At 47.8% G+C, this 11,999-nt stretch overlaps 5 protein-coding genes across 5 annotated transcripts; all 5 read right to left on the bottom strand.

Moving 5' to 3' along the window:
• Window positions 1–707: 707 nt before the first annotated feature.
• Window positions 708–2,919, bottom strand: B0J16DRAFT_417517 (uncharacterized protein). Its single transcript, XM_046133673.1, has 3 exons — window positions 2,464–2,919; window positions 2,010–2,412; window positions 708–1,962 (listed from the first exon to the last, which is right to left on the bottom strand). Exons 1-3 carry the CDS (start codon window positions 2,631–2,633, stop codon window positions 796–798), a joined length of 1,740 nt encoding a protein of 579 aa, XP_045980475.1. The 5' UTR covers window positions 2,634–2,919; the 3' UTR covers window positions 708–795.
• Window positions 2,920–4,094: 1,175 nt separating this feature from the next.
• Window positions 4,095–5,365, bottom strand: B0J16DRAFT_178355 (putative FMN-binding domain-containing protein). The gene has a single exon (XM_046122547.1). The coding sequence runs from the start codon at window positions 5,166–5,168 to the stop codon at window positions 4,419–4,421; it is 750 nt and encodes a 249-aa protein (XP_045980474.1). The 5' UTR covers window positions 5,169–5,365; the 3' UTR covers window positions 4,095–4,418.
• Window positions 5,366–5,393: 28 nt separating this feature from the next.
• B0J16DRAFT_347884 (acyl-CoA N-acyltransferase) lies at window positions 5,394–6,396 on the bottom strand. The gene has a single exon (XM_046128625.1). The coding sequence runs from the start codon at window positions 6,100–6,102 to the stop codon at window positions 5,563–5,565; it is 540 nt and encodes a 179-aa protein (XP_045980473.1). The 5' UTR covers window positions 6,103–6,396; the 3' UTR covers window positions 5,394–5,562.
• Window positions 6,397–6,580: 184 nt separating this feature from the next.
• B0J16DRAFT_357632 (uncharacterized protein) lies at window positions 6,581–8,632 on the bottom strand (the record flags this gene model as incomplete). Its single annotated transcript, XM_046129550.1, has 6 exons — window positions 6,581–6,776; window positions 6,823–7,362; window positions 7,409–7,495; window positions 7,545–8,381; window positions 8,427–8,522; window positions 8,577–8,632. 6 exons carry the CDS (start codon window positions 8,630–8,632, stop codon window positions 6,581–6,583), a joined length of 1,812 nt encoding a protein of 603 aa, XP_045980472.1.
• Window positions 8,633–10,058: 1,426 nt separating this feature from the next.
• B0J16DRAFT_364405 (alcohol acetyltransferase) lies at window positions 10,059–11,824 on the bottom strand. Its single transcript, XM_046129937.1, has 2 exons — window positions 11,624–11,824; window positions 10,059–11,575 (listed from the first exon to the last, which is right to left on the bottom strand). Exons 1-2 carry the CDS (start codon window positions 11,671–11,673, stop codon window positions 10,153–10,155), a joined length of 1,473 nt encoding a protein of 490 aa, XP_045980471.1. The 5' UTR covers window positions 11,674–11,824; the 3' UTR covers window positions 10,059–10,152.
• Between the last annotated feature and the right edge of the window lie 175 nt (window positions 11,825–11,999).

The following is an 11,999-nucleotide window of genomic DNA, read 5'->3' as shown; positions in this document are numbered from 1 at the left end:
AAGGAGTCATACTGCTTTGTTAAAAGTGTAAATGTACTGAGAAAAGCTTCTCCAAGAGATGACAAGCATTGGAGGAAACGATGCTTCGAAGAAACTGTACATTCATCGAGATAGCTTATTCTGCACGCTTCTGTAGACTCGGCAGTCGTGCAAACGCTGCTGAATAAGTAAAAACTCTTCTTCTAGGCCTCATCACTGCCCTTGTCCACCATCCTCTTGGTCCTCCTCATCATCACCGTCTCGGTTCTCACCACCGTTCCTTCGATCGTCATCTCGATCAAGAAGGTCAAGAAACCACACGATAAGCCTGTTCAAGCCTGGGTTGTTGCGAGGCTGGTTCAGAAGCGCCCTTTTCAGCAAATTTAGCCCCCCAACCCTCCTCTCTGACGCTTTGTGCGCCCTGTCCCAGTATGCTGTCTTCTGCTCAAACATAACGTTCTCTTCCCTAAGCCTTTCAATTTCCCTCGCGACTCTCCTCTGCTCCCTCCTGTTCTGTTCCAGTTCCTGTTCCAGTAGCACTCGTCTGATATGACACCGGACACAGGTCGTCCAGGTGGTGTGTTCGATAACGAGGTGTTTGTACGAGCAGCTACTCGGGGTCTGCTAGTGACTCATCTGGTGATAAAGATACCCGCAATGCGTACTTAATAAACCAACACTTTTGATCACACGAACTGTCATCACTGCACAGAGACACCCTGCAAATGGACACAGTAAATATTGGCTACAATTATAAACGTGTGAATATTGTACAATTTCGTCATAGGACACTGATAAATACACTTTCCTTTCTTCTTACTCGCGGTGCATGGCTCCAGCATGCTCCTCCTTCTTGTGTCCATGACCACCGTCAGTAACACCCGATCGTCGAGCAAGAGTCTCATCATCACTTGACCCATGGTGCATACCAGCTGTCTCGATATCCGTACCAGCCTGCTTTCGGATCCTCGACATCTCTTCAGGAGGAGGCGGCACCCATTTGGCACTCTTAATAGGGTTGACCCTCTCAAGATACATGGTATCAATCTCCTCAAGTGTACGACCCTGTCCTTCAATGACGAAAAAGTAGACGATAAGACCGCCAAGGAGGTTACATCCTGCAAAGACGTAGCCGTAGCGGAAATCTATATCTTTGGTGATGAACGGCGTAAAGAAAGCGAGGAGGAAATTCCAGAGCCAATTGCTGGCAGTCGCTAAGGCCATACCCTTGGCTCGGTAGCGTGAGGGGAAGATTTCTGCCATGATGGTCCAGATCATAGGACCCCAAGTTGTAGCAAAGCCCAAAATGAAAAGACATGCAAAAACGATCATGGCAACGCCAGCCTTGGGCGTGGCTGTAGGATCGCCACGATCGAGCGCAAAGTGACCGACAGATGCAAAAATGAGGAAACAGATAAACATCCAGGTACTTCCCGCAATAAGCGACTTGCGTCGACCGTAATGCTCAACAATGTACAGACCAATGAAGGTAACCAAAAAGTTAATAGTGTTGAGGATAATCTGTGTCTTGTAGCTGTCAATCGAAACAGAGCTGAAAATGGTAGTACCGTAGTAGAAGAAATAATTGGCACCAGTCAACTGCTGGAACATCTGCAGCGCCATACCAAGGAAGATACGATACGCCATGCGCGGCGCTTTGAACATCTGGACAAATTCCTTTACGGGATTGCCCTTGATCTGGCTCTCGGCACGCAGCTTGGAGTCGATCTCTTCCATCTGGGTGTGGATGGCCCAGTGGTTGGGCGTTGCGCCGTAGACTTTGCACAAGGTGTCGCGTGCGCGGTCGACTTTGCCTTTACGGTAGTCGAAACGCGGTGTGTCGGGGAGGAACAGGATTCCGATGCCTAAGACGAGGGTGAAGACCCAGCCGATGCCGATGACGATGCGCCATGAGGCTGAGCTGTTGCGTTGGTGGGTTACTGTGCCGTAGTTGAAGCAGGCTGCTAGGAAGATACCCATGGTCTGCAACTGTCAGTATGTACACTACCATCTGAGATGGGATTACTTACGATGAAGAGCTGGTAACAACAAACCATAGCACCACGAATCCACGGCGGCGCAGTCTCAGCCTGAAACATAGGAACCAGAAGCGACAAAGCACCAACACCCAAACCAGCAACCCATCTACCCATCATGATCTGGACCCAATCCCTATTCGACGATATCTGAATGACAAACCCAATAGCAATAATCCAAGTCCAGCCAGAAATACTATACTTGCGACCAATACGATCGGAAATAGGTGCTGCGACCAGTGCACCGATGAGTGTACCGATAGACAATAAACCGACGATCAGACCGGACCTCACGGTGCTGAATTCTTTTTCTCCGTTGCTGTTTGTCTCGGCGAAGCGGTCGAGAAAATCGGGCATTTCTAGAAAGCCAGAGATTTGACCTGTGTCGTAACCGAAGCTGTATATGTGAGCTGATGCTGGCGATAAAGATGTGAAAGACGGAACTTACAGGAGACCTCCCATGGACACGAATGTCGCCAATAGAAAAGAGCGTCCTGTGATACGAGGTAAAGGCGAATAGTCGAGTCCAGCTAGTGACCGACGCGCACCAGCTTCCTTGCCTTTCTCATTGTTGGGATTCTGTTCATCGAAATGAACAGTCATGAAATTAGGCGCCATGATGGATGGTAAGACTGTTCAAGCCAATAACCTTAATCGTAATGTTAAGAGTTATCTGAGTAGATTGGAGGCATGTGAAGAGCAGCAGCTGAGGAATAAATAAGTACATCAGCCGTGCTCATGACGTTGTGCATCTTTGACCGGTGATGTCAATTCCTGGAACGTCTGCCCAATGACGAACAAATGGTCTCGAGACCAATAAATCGGACCGTCCCCATTTTGGGTTGCTCGCAACCTCCACGGGGATGTAAAGCTGGGGAAGTACCGGGCTGTTGGTCCAAACGCTGGAATGTGATGTAATTGGACTGTGAATTGAATTCATGGGCTGTTTTGGGAAGAAGCTCATTGGAAGAGTGCCCTGGGCTTGCGGATGACAGGCTGGGGTTACAGGCACCTGGAGCTAGACTAATCCTTGCTAGACGTGACATTCGATTCATGACGACACCCGAGAGATCCGGTAACAAATGTCATCCTCCTAATTGAGAGTCAAGTCAGGTTAATGACACGAGTTGGATGTCATCTACAATACCCTATTAACCAGTTCATCCTTTAACTTTTAACAATAATAGCGAATACTCTGTAATACTTTAAGCCATCAATCAGTGCTTACTCTCCTTCGTCTCTACCCCAGATTATTTTTAATGCCCAGAGATATCTGTAGCCGTCAATCTGCCAAGCCCCATTGCCGATCACCCCGTCCAATTCTTGGCACGCGATGCAATGACGCCAAGTTTTCCTCCCCGCTGATCTTGACCAAAACATGGGGTAGAACAAAATATTCCAAGAAGTTACCCGTCTTGGGACTTTGTCAAACTGTAAAGCCAAGATCCGAACGGTCCTGCTTCGGCCGAAATAAATCCATTTCTCCAGACCCCGGACTCTTCCCCCAATTTGTCTCTCGTGTAATTTTGTGGGTTGTTGTTAGAATGGAGCTTGCGGAGGTAACACTTGGAGATGATATCTGGGTGCATGTTTCCTATTCCCAGCGCCACGGCGTCATCGGCGTTTACTGTCTTTGACGCCTGACCACCCTCTTCATTTGCATTTTCATCCCTAAAAACTGGTTTTATACAGAACATGGGTTGATGTTTGCTTCTTTGTTCGGTAATTCGTTTCTCAGCTGCACCACGTGATGACTCACTTTTTAACCATAACATTTAAGACTTGATTATCATCTTCGCCAGTCTGAGCCGTGAGTCTGTTGCAGTCAATTGCTGGATGTATCGTGTCATGTCATTGTGTCGGGCTTCGGGGAATTAAAATGCCCTAGTCTAGCGGGTCGTTTTGAAGGTGTGCAGGTTCTTACCCTGGCAGCCCGCGATGTGTTCGCCGAAGTTTGCCTCGGCTTTCGATGCCGAGATTTCCGTGAGGTTGAGCTGTGATAACGAGATACCCATGAATACGCGTCCGGATATCACTTGACGATGGATTTATTGAAGAAGGGCCGATAGTCTTTGTAATCTTGAAGATCCAGCTTTTTCTGTTGCCCAAGTTGACAAGGCCAGGGAAGTAGGATAGCCGAGCGAGCGAATCAATTTCCCGAGACTCAGAACTGGGAATTCCAGGGTTTCTGTTCGGCAGATGGACGTTATGTTGGAATCGACAAGCTTCTAGAAGAATTGCAGCCCGTGCTTCCAAGATTTGACAGCAACCGAAACGAGTTAGTAGCATCCAACAGAACCCGAACCTGGTCAAGTATCCAAGTTGATTGAAACATTTACTACTGGATCATAATTCTAGGTCTATTCTCATATCTCTTTTCCAACATCATCCCGCCCATCATCATTATTTCTTATCCTTCAACTCTCCACGCTCCTTGACCATCCCAGCAACCTCATCACCAACTTCCGTCCCCAAACCCTCAAAACCCTTAACAACACCATCCCGATCTCCCTGTCCCATCTCCTGACTCATCTTAAACTTGCCCTCAAACTTAGTAACCTCAATTTCGATACCAATAATGTTCCTCTTTAGCAACTGGACATACTTGTCTGGCGCATCCGTCACTTTCCATGGCGTAGGCCTATCACCTCCTGTATAACCCATTGTGTTTGTTTCGTTATGATCGGTAAGATCCGAAACAGCCTTTTGAAGAAAGTCTGACGTCTCCTCGTTATTCTCAAAATAAATCTTCGCTTTCCCATAAACTTGCGCAGCAGCATAATTCCAAGTCGGCACAACCTTTCCCGTCGCAGGTTTTGTCTCCGTATAAAATTTAGGCGTTACATAATGATGCGCAGCTTTGGTAAAGATGACTAGGACTTCGTCTTCGAGATAGTTGTTCAGTGCAGGGTTTGAAGTGCAGTGCTCTATCATTGCTTTGGCTTGAGGGTTTTGGCGAGCGAGGTGGCCTCGTAAATAACCAAGTTCTGTTTCGCTGGATTCATCGAGAAGAAAGGGGATGTGGCTGCTTTGCAAGAAGGAGTGGGTTGGGGATTTGATGCCGGTTGTTAGCATGCCGAGAGGGTTTTCGTGGATGAGACGGCGGAGGACGCGAAGGTCTGCCTCGGCGTGTGCGGCGCGAATATAGACCATGATGGCTATAGTGAGACTGTAGATACTAGAAACGGTTTTGAGGTAAAGGATCTTGAGTATTGAAAGAACAAACAATGGTTGGTGGTGACTCTGAGTCAAAGGTTTGGCGGAGCAAGCGGGCCGCCACTACCCCAGATAACCATAAGTCTGGACCGGGCCGGTCATGGACGACGAATTGGATTTGGCGTCATTCTAAGCAACGTATGGAACGAATGAAAGACGAGGAAATGATTAAAACATTGGCCTTGGCGCTGCGACCAATTGTTCCTCATCTTGCATGGATTACCTCTCGGATGTTCTTCCGAAGGTTGAACGCATGAGTTCTCGGAGAACCCTGCTAGCCATGTTTGCTATGAATATTTTACATCAAGATCAACGTAATGAATTTCTTCTTCTACAGAGGCTTTACCATAATGTCATCGGTCTGCACAATAGACCCAATGGTAAAATCATGATGTCCCACCTTCTCATACCCCCATCTCTCATAAGCCCTCGTCGCAATATGATTCTCCTCCCAAACACCCAACCAAAGATTCCTAAACCCTTGCTCCCTCGCCATATCCTCAATAGCCTTTCCCAGTGCTTTACCCACGCCAGCACCATGTGACTCAGGTCGCACATAGATCCGTTGTAGCTCAACGGTCTTTTCCAAATTCTCCACACAAGGCTCTGTGCTTCCTCGCGTGAGATACGCGAAACCTAGAAATTCATTTTCGGGGCTTGTAGCGATTATGACATCTTTGTTTGGGTCGTTTATGTCGGTTAGGATGGCTTCTTTTGTGTATGATTCTTGGAGGAAGGCGGTGAGTTCGTGGGGTTCGACTGAGTGGCCGAATGTGACTGTGAAGACGTGCGCGCCGAGATTTGCGATGACACCAGCGTCTGAAGGTATTGCTAGGCGGATTGAGACTGGCTTTGATGATTGGCCTGTCATTTTTACGACTGTATAAGACCCGACAGATTTGACAGATTTGTTGTGATAGTGGTTGGGTATGTCGGGACAATGCCGATACTAATGCGAGCAGAAGTTATGACACAAGGCTTTGAGTAATGAAAGACAGTCTGATCAAGAGCGCCGAGCTTTAAAATACCCGAGCCTGAAAAAGCCTGTTGTTGCACCGGTAATCGATGGAAGGAAATTTTACCAGAGCCTCAATGTTCCAGAACAATCTTGCCACCTTGCACCTAATAGCTGGTCTTGGCCCCACCACCCGGCGCGCCCTTCACGTCAAAAAAAATTAGACTCACTCGCCTGTGCAGCGATATTAACTTTTTCTGGGTCTACAAACGACGGTGTCATAGTTGCCGTTCATTTTTACCAGAATAGGAAATGCTTTACGTTACCACGGTACCGTATACTTTTACTGGATTCGGAAATGCTTCGAATTTTATTAGATTAAGATAGACCCATATCATCCACCAGTGTCTATACATTTCGCTCGCAAGGCGCGCAGAATTACAACCATCTGCTCAATACTAGATCCGGGAAACGCCCATCTCTCACAAATCCTAATTCCCTTATCCTGCAATTGATTCAGATCTGGGACCCGTAGAGCATCCAGTCTTGAAAAGGCTGCGAATGAAAGAAGTAGCACCACCGCCATCGTCCTAGTTTCGTTAATAAAAATTGTCTGTTGTGGAGGGATGTACATACCCGTGGAGGAGATTTTCTAAAGACGCTGTGGGCGCATGCACTGCGTGCTCCACAGCATTCAGATACCGTCTACAATGCACAAGACACTGTCTCGCATTCTCAAGCGTCGCTGGATTCGGCGACGTTCCAGGTGCCAGCGCACAAACCTGATACAAAAAAGGTCTGTATATAATATCACCCGTAGTATGATACCGTATCGAAACCATCGTATCATCAATCCCAATTGGTGGACTGTCAAGATTGGGTCGTATGCTATGCGGAAGAAGGTGATACCAAGCACCCAGCTGACGATTCAGCTCGTGCGCCAGATTGGGGAGATTGGATAATGTTTCTTCGGAATTGTCTGCGGGATCGCCTGTGCCGGGTTCGGCTTCGGCGTAGAGGACGTAGTGGATTCTGTTGAGGAGACGGCGGGAGGAGAGGTCGGCTAGCCAGCGGTGCATGTAGGGTTCCGAGGGGCCGTCGGACCAGGGGTAGGGGAGTTTGTCGACGATTTTCTCTATGCCGCTGCGCGGAAGATGGTGTTCGGCGAGGATGTCGCTGTAGAAGTTAGAAGGATGTAAAGCAGTGTCGTGGGATATCTTACCATTCGAGGACTAGGATGGCCCAGAAGACTCGGAGAATGGACTGGTCTTGTGAACCACCTGCGCCGTCGCGTAATAACTTCTCAGATCTGTATCAATTAGCAACGCACATACACTGTTGGTGTGAGTTTGACCGACCTGATCCAATAGTGCTGCACATCAGTAGAAGCCATATGTACCAACCGCCACGCAAGCAACGGCCTAGACAAATAACTATAATACAACGCCGCCAAATACAAAGCCTGCGGCAAATGGGCATCACCACCAAAAGAACCCAACGACTCAGTCAAGAGGAGGCGAACAGCTGGTGTAAAGAATCGTATGCCAGGACTCCAGCACGCGTCCATCCGATTAGGCGTCTCGGCTGCGACGGTACCAAGGGCCAGTACAACAAGCACCAGAGCAGAAGGAAGATCAGGTCGTGGTCCGCGCTCCAGGATATGGTCATATAGTTCGTAGAAGGCTCTTTGATCAAGAATAGGATGAAAACGATGCACTAGTTGAAAGTAATTTCGTACTAGATGGTCTGTTTCGTTGGGTGATAAAGGAGGAATGTCGATTTGACTAGCCGGCGTGGCATTTAATCTCAATCCCTCAGGAATCGGTCTTCGCAGCTCGATATGCAGAAATAGATCTGGGGGATAGTGCCCCAGTAGAGCCTTTGCAGGGGCAGACCGTAGAAGGTTTCCCGTCGTTGAAGAGTGAGATAGTGGTATGTCCATGGTCGTATTGAACACATTGTTATTCGCGAATTGTGACAGGGAAGTCTGTGTCCCTGGTCCTGTGGAGTGAACTGATGATGCCGCAACGATGCCGCCGTCTGGACTTATAGCTTCGCCATGTCTGGGGATGGAGTATGGTGTTGGAACTGGACTTTTCTCGCGTTGTCGCGCTATGGCGGATTGAAAGGTTGACTCGAGAGATTCAAGGCGGTCAAAGATCTCATCGACTCTATCAACCGAAATAGCGATCCGTCTACCAAATCAGTATAATCCCACGTCCTGAGTCATAATGACCTACTTGTTTTCATTGCCTTCATCGCGATACTCACACTCCGAGTTATTCGCTTCTTCGCAAAGGGTACAAACAGGTTGTCTACCATCACATTTCCTCTTCCTACGAACCCAATTAGTGACGATACATTGTGAATAAGTCCAATGCAAGGGTTACCTCTTTCTGCAGTAATTGCAGGCTTTGGCGGCTCGCTTCCGCTTTGCAGACTCCATGCCTGGTTGGGGTGAGGGTGACACACTCATGGGAAAATCTCTTGCGGAAACGGCGGGCGGAGACTGGCGGAGAAACATCCGCCAGATTGTTTTGGGTTCGGGGTCCGCTTTTGGAGGGCTATCGATAAGGATGCTGGAGGCCGGGCCGGTTGGCTCCGGGTTTGGGGCAGTGGTTTCGGAGACGGCTCCGAAAATTTGGAGGTCGGTCGGGACCGTAGACGCTTTTGCAGGAACAGAGATCCGAGACCTATCTTCCGTTTTCGACATTGGAGTTTGTAAGAAGGGCCCGGTCTTCCGTCCATTATGGGAGAGCTTCAGACGTGATCTTATCTTTTTACGCTAAAGCCATTCCGGCTAGAACAGACATGACCAGGCGTGTAACCTTCACTGTGTCTGGCTTACCCTACGCCTTGTTGTTGATATGCAAGGCAGTTCCTAAAAAGTCGTGATTTCGCCATGGCTAATGTAGTAGACGATTACTAGGCAGACTAAATACATATTTGCAAAGATCTGTTTAACTACTTCAATTATATCTCAATGGATAAAAATTGTAAATGGAAGCATGGACGTTGCGCAGCTGCAGCTTTGCTGTAGCAAAGTCGTGACGCGCCGCCACGTATCTAAAGAATCGCTCTCTAAAGTTTAAACTAATTAAATAAACTAGGCCAAGTGTTAGTCTAAGCTAACATAAAGTAACACTCCACTTTGTCTAATAACCTCGTTCTTATATTCGGGTCGCTTTATACCGTCAAACTGATGCTAGGGGTTGCATGCATTCCGGATCGTCCGATCAAAGTCTTCAAGGGACATTAGATTGCGGTTGAAGGCGTTGTCGGGGTGTGTAGATAAGCCTGCTATTGTAGAAATGTTGGGATGCATGAAAAGAAAGGTAAAATATAGTAGAGTAAAGAGATGAGTCTTGAATGTTGAAAGTAGAAGAGAGGAGAGTGTTTAAATGCTGAAAGGTGATTAAATGCAGAAGAGTGATTGAATGTAGAAGAGTGATTGAATATAGAAGAGAGGAGAGTGAAAGATATGTGTAGGTAAAGAGAAAGAGAAAAGAAGGAAGGAAATAAATCTACTGTGATTCATAGATAGATCTTGTTGTGAATCATAATAAGATTTTATCCTGAATCATAACTGCTCATTTGTCATAGCTTCAAACTTACCATCAGATAAGGCTTGTGAAGATATTCACACTTTGGATAAGACATTATGACTCCTCTGCCCACACGGAACAGTCTTTAGGAAACCCATCGCTCCTGACCACGCGTGCTGTCTTAGACATTAGCTTCTTAAATTGAGTACGCGTCATGTAACTAGCCAGCTCAAACCATCTCGCGAACTTCTGCCTACGTCTTATCATTCTCGTATCTCTTTACTTCAACTCGCACCAGATTGGAAACGAAACCAATTTATGATCAATCGCTTTCTTAATCTATGGTCTATAACTCTAAGTGTACATATCATCCATCTATCAGACAAAAGAAAAACAACCAAGCTTAAAAGGACACTCCACATCAAGCACCCAGCCTTATCAACCAAGCCTTCACATCCTCTCCCAACTTCCCTCCAACATCATCCAACTCCTCCAGCCCCTGCCACGAGATTTCAACCGTCAAACCACCACCCTTGACCGAAACAACATTGATCATCATAGCCGGACCAGCAACATCAGCACAAACACTAAATCTCGCCTTCTCAACGCCCCATCCATTTTCACCTCCATCGATCACACCAAGATTCGTAACGTCCCACGATATCTCCCTTGGCTTTTTAATAGCAGTCCTATGGTACTCCTGCCAATCCGTAACAAGCTTCATCAAGCCTACCACAGTATCTGTCAAGCCAAGACTGACGCGGTCTTCGATGTCATCCCGAATACTTCGCGCTGCGCGCCAGATGTAGGGCTCGAGATCGGGGATTGGTTGCGCTGGCCAATTGTTGATACGTGCTGTGGCGCGGATGTCGCTGACGATGTCCCGACCGAAAGTGTGGTATATAGACGACACGCAGTTCTGCGCACTGTTCGATGGATCTAAGGAAGTAAATTTCGACCTTCGGTTCTCTTCCGTCATGAAGCGTCGCTGATCCATTGATGTAGCAACGTTGAACGCGTTGGCCTTTCCTTCGGAGAGATGCACTGACAAACAAGCCAGGACAATACCGTGTAGAAGACCCGTAAGCGTAGTATCGTTCTGCCGACATAGACCGAGAACCTTCTTCAAGGTGAGTTTGTCGACTTCAATGCATTTGTTGCGCGTAACGTAAGGCGTCGGTGAGATAGGTGCCCATCTCGCCTTGGCAGTCGACGACAAAAAAGCCTTAGGACCGAAATTGTGCCAGACTTCTGACATAGCGAAACCCATTGTTATCTTGTGCTTGGCGAGTTTCTCCTGTGGTTGAGGAAATGTTTCTTTCGAGATCTCCGTGTTCATAATTCTTGAGCCTGGGATGAGCGGTGAAATTCCTGCTGGCTGGGAAAGGTTGCTGAGCAGTGTGCGGTGGAAGATCTTTGAACCCATACCATCGATATTCGAATGATTCCACACGAACATGACATCCACGAAGTTTTCCGTGAGTGGGCGCATCAAGAGCAATCTCCATCCTGGCTTGGTCTCAAGACTTTCGAACTTCGTATCAAGCTGAAACTTCAGGTTTGCTTCAAACACCTCATCGTAGTCCGTTGAATCGGGTCTGATATCCCAAGTGATATGGTCCGCCAGGTCAACTGTATCGAGGGCGACCCAGACTGGCTTTTTGGTACCTTCGCCGACGAGACCGACTTGAAGGAGAGGAAATTGAACAATTGTCTGAGCAACTGCTTCGTCGAATGCCGAGGTGAGTTGTTTGTGGTTGAGGGATGGTGGGATGGTGTAGCGGCATGTTGTGATGGTGCTGCAGTAGTAATTGAGATCATGCATGCTAGACTGGTACATCTCACTAACCGTGTCAACAGCTATCACGACAAACAAGGAGCAGCGAACTTACATGTGTCCCAGACGGCGGAGATAGGGCTTTGGCTTTGGTTTTGGCGACATGATTCTGTTATTTCCGGTGCTCGGTACTCAAACTCAATTCATCTCATCGCCAAGGACCCTTCATATTATATCCTCTTCTCCCAACGCCTCAATTTTGATAGTAGACGTGTTTCATATTCAGCCCAACCCGCGGACACGTTCTCGGAATCGGTCGGCCACCCGAACACTTTACTCGCAACCCATGTCCCTGGAATCGGATGCGCGGCATGATGAGTTGCGCGGCCGAAGTGGGCCTAGCTCGGCAGTTAAGAGGCGGCTTCTCTCTTTTGCCTATAGTTTTGCGTGGTCCAAGTGCCGCTTCTATTTTGGTGAAACGTGGTTAACTA

The sequence above is a fragment of the Fusarium flagelliforme genome (assembly GCF_020744385.1).
Source record: "Fusarium flagelliforme strain FIESC 12 MPI-CAGE-AA-0113 chromosome Unknown B0J16scaffold_6, whole genome shotgun sequence".
Taxonomy (NCBI): Eukaryota; Fungi; Ascomycota; class Sordariomycetes; order Hypocreales; family Nectriaceae; genus Fusarium; species Fusarium flagelliforme.
The sequence above is the reverse complement of the archived record's forward strand: the minus strand, read 5'-3'. Positions and strand labels throughout refer to the sequence as shown.

What these genes read in the sequence shown, in the direction of transcription:
- B0J16DRAFT_347884 (XM_046128625.1), bottom strand. Translation starts at nt 6,102, where the DNA reads ATGACAGGCCAATCATCAAAGCCAGTCTCAATCCGCCTAGCAATACCT.
- B0J16DRAFT_178355 (XM_046122547.1), bottom strand. Translation starts at nt 5,168, where the DNA reads ATGGTCTATATTCGCGCCGCACACGCCGAGGCAGACCTTCGCGTCCTC.
- B0J16DRAFT_364405 (XM_046129937.1), bottom strand. Translation starts at nt 11,673, where the DNA reads ATGTCGCCAAAACCAAAGCCAAAGCCCTATCTCCGCCGTCTGGGACAC. An exon ending in CTCCGCCGTCTGGGACACAT is followed by an intron (nt 11,576 to 11,623) that starts GTAAGTTCGCTG and finishes TGACACGGTTAG; the next exon opens with TGAGATGTACCAGTCTAGCA.
- B0J16DRAFT_417517 (XM_046133673.1), bottom strand. Translation starts at nt 2,633, where the DNA reads ATGGCGCCTAATTTCATGACTGTTCATTTCGATGAACAGAATCCCAAC. An exon ending in GTGTCCATGGGAGGTCTCCT is followed by an intron (nt 2,413 to 2,463) that starts GTAAGTTCCGTC and finishes TCACATATACAG; the next exon opens with CTTCGGTTACGACACAGGTC. An exon ending in GTTGTTACCAGCTCTTCATC is followed by an intron (nt 1,963 to 2,009) that starts GTAAGTAATCCC and finishes TGACAGTTGCAG; the next exon opens with ACCATGGGTATCTTCCTAGC.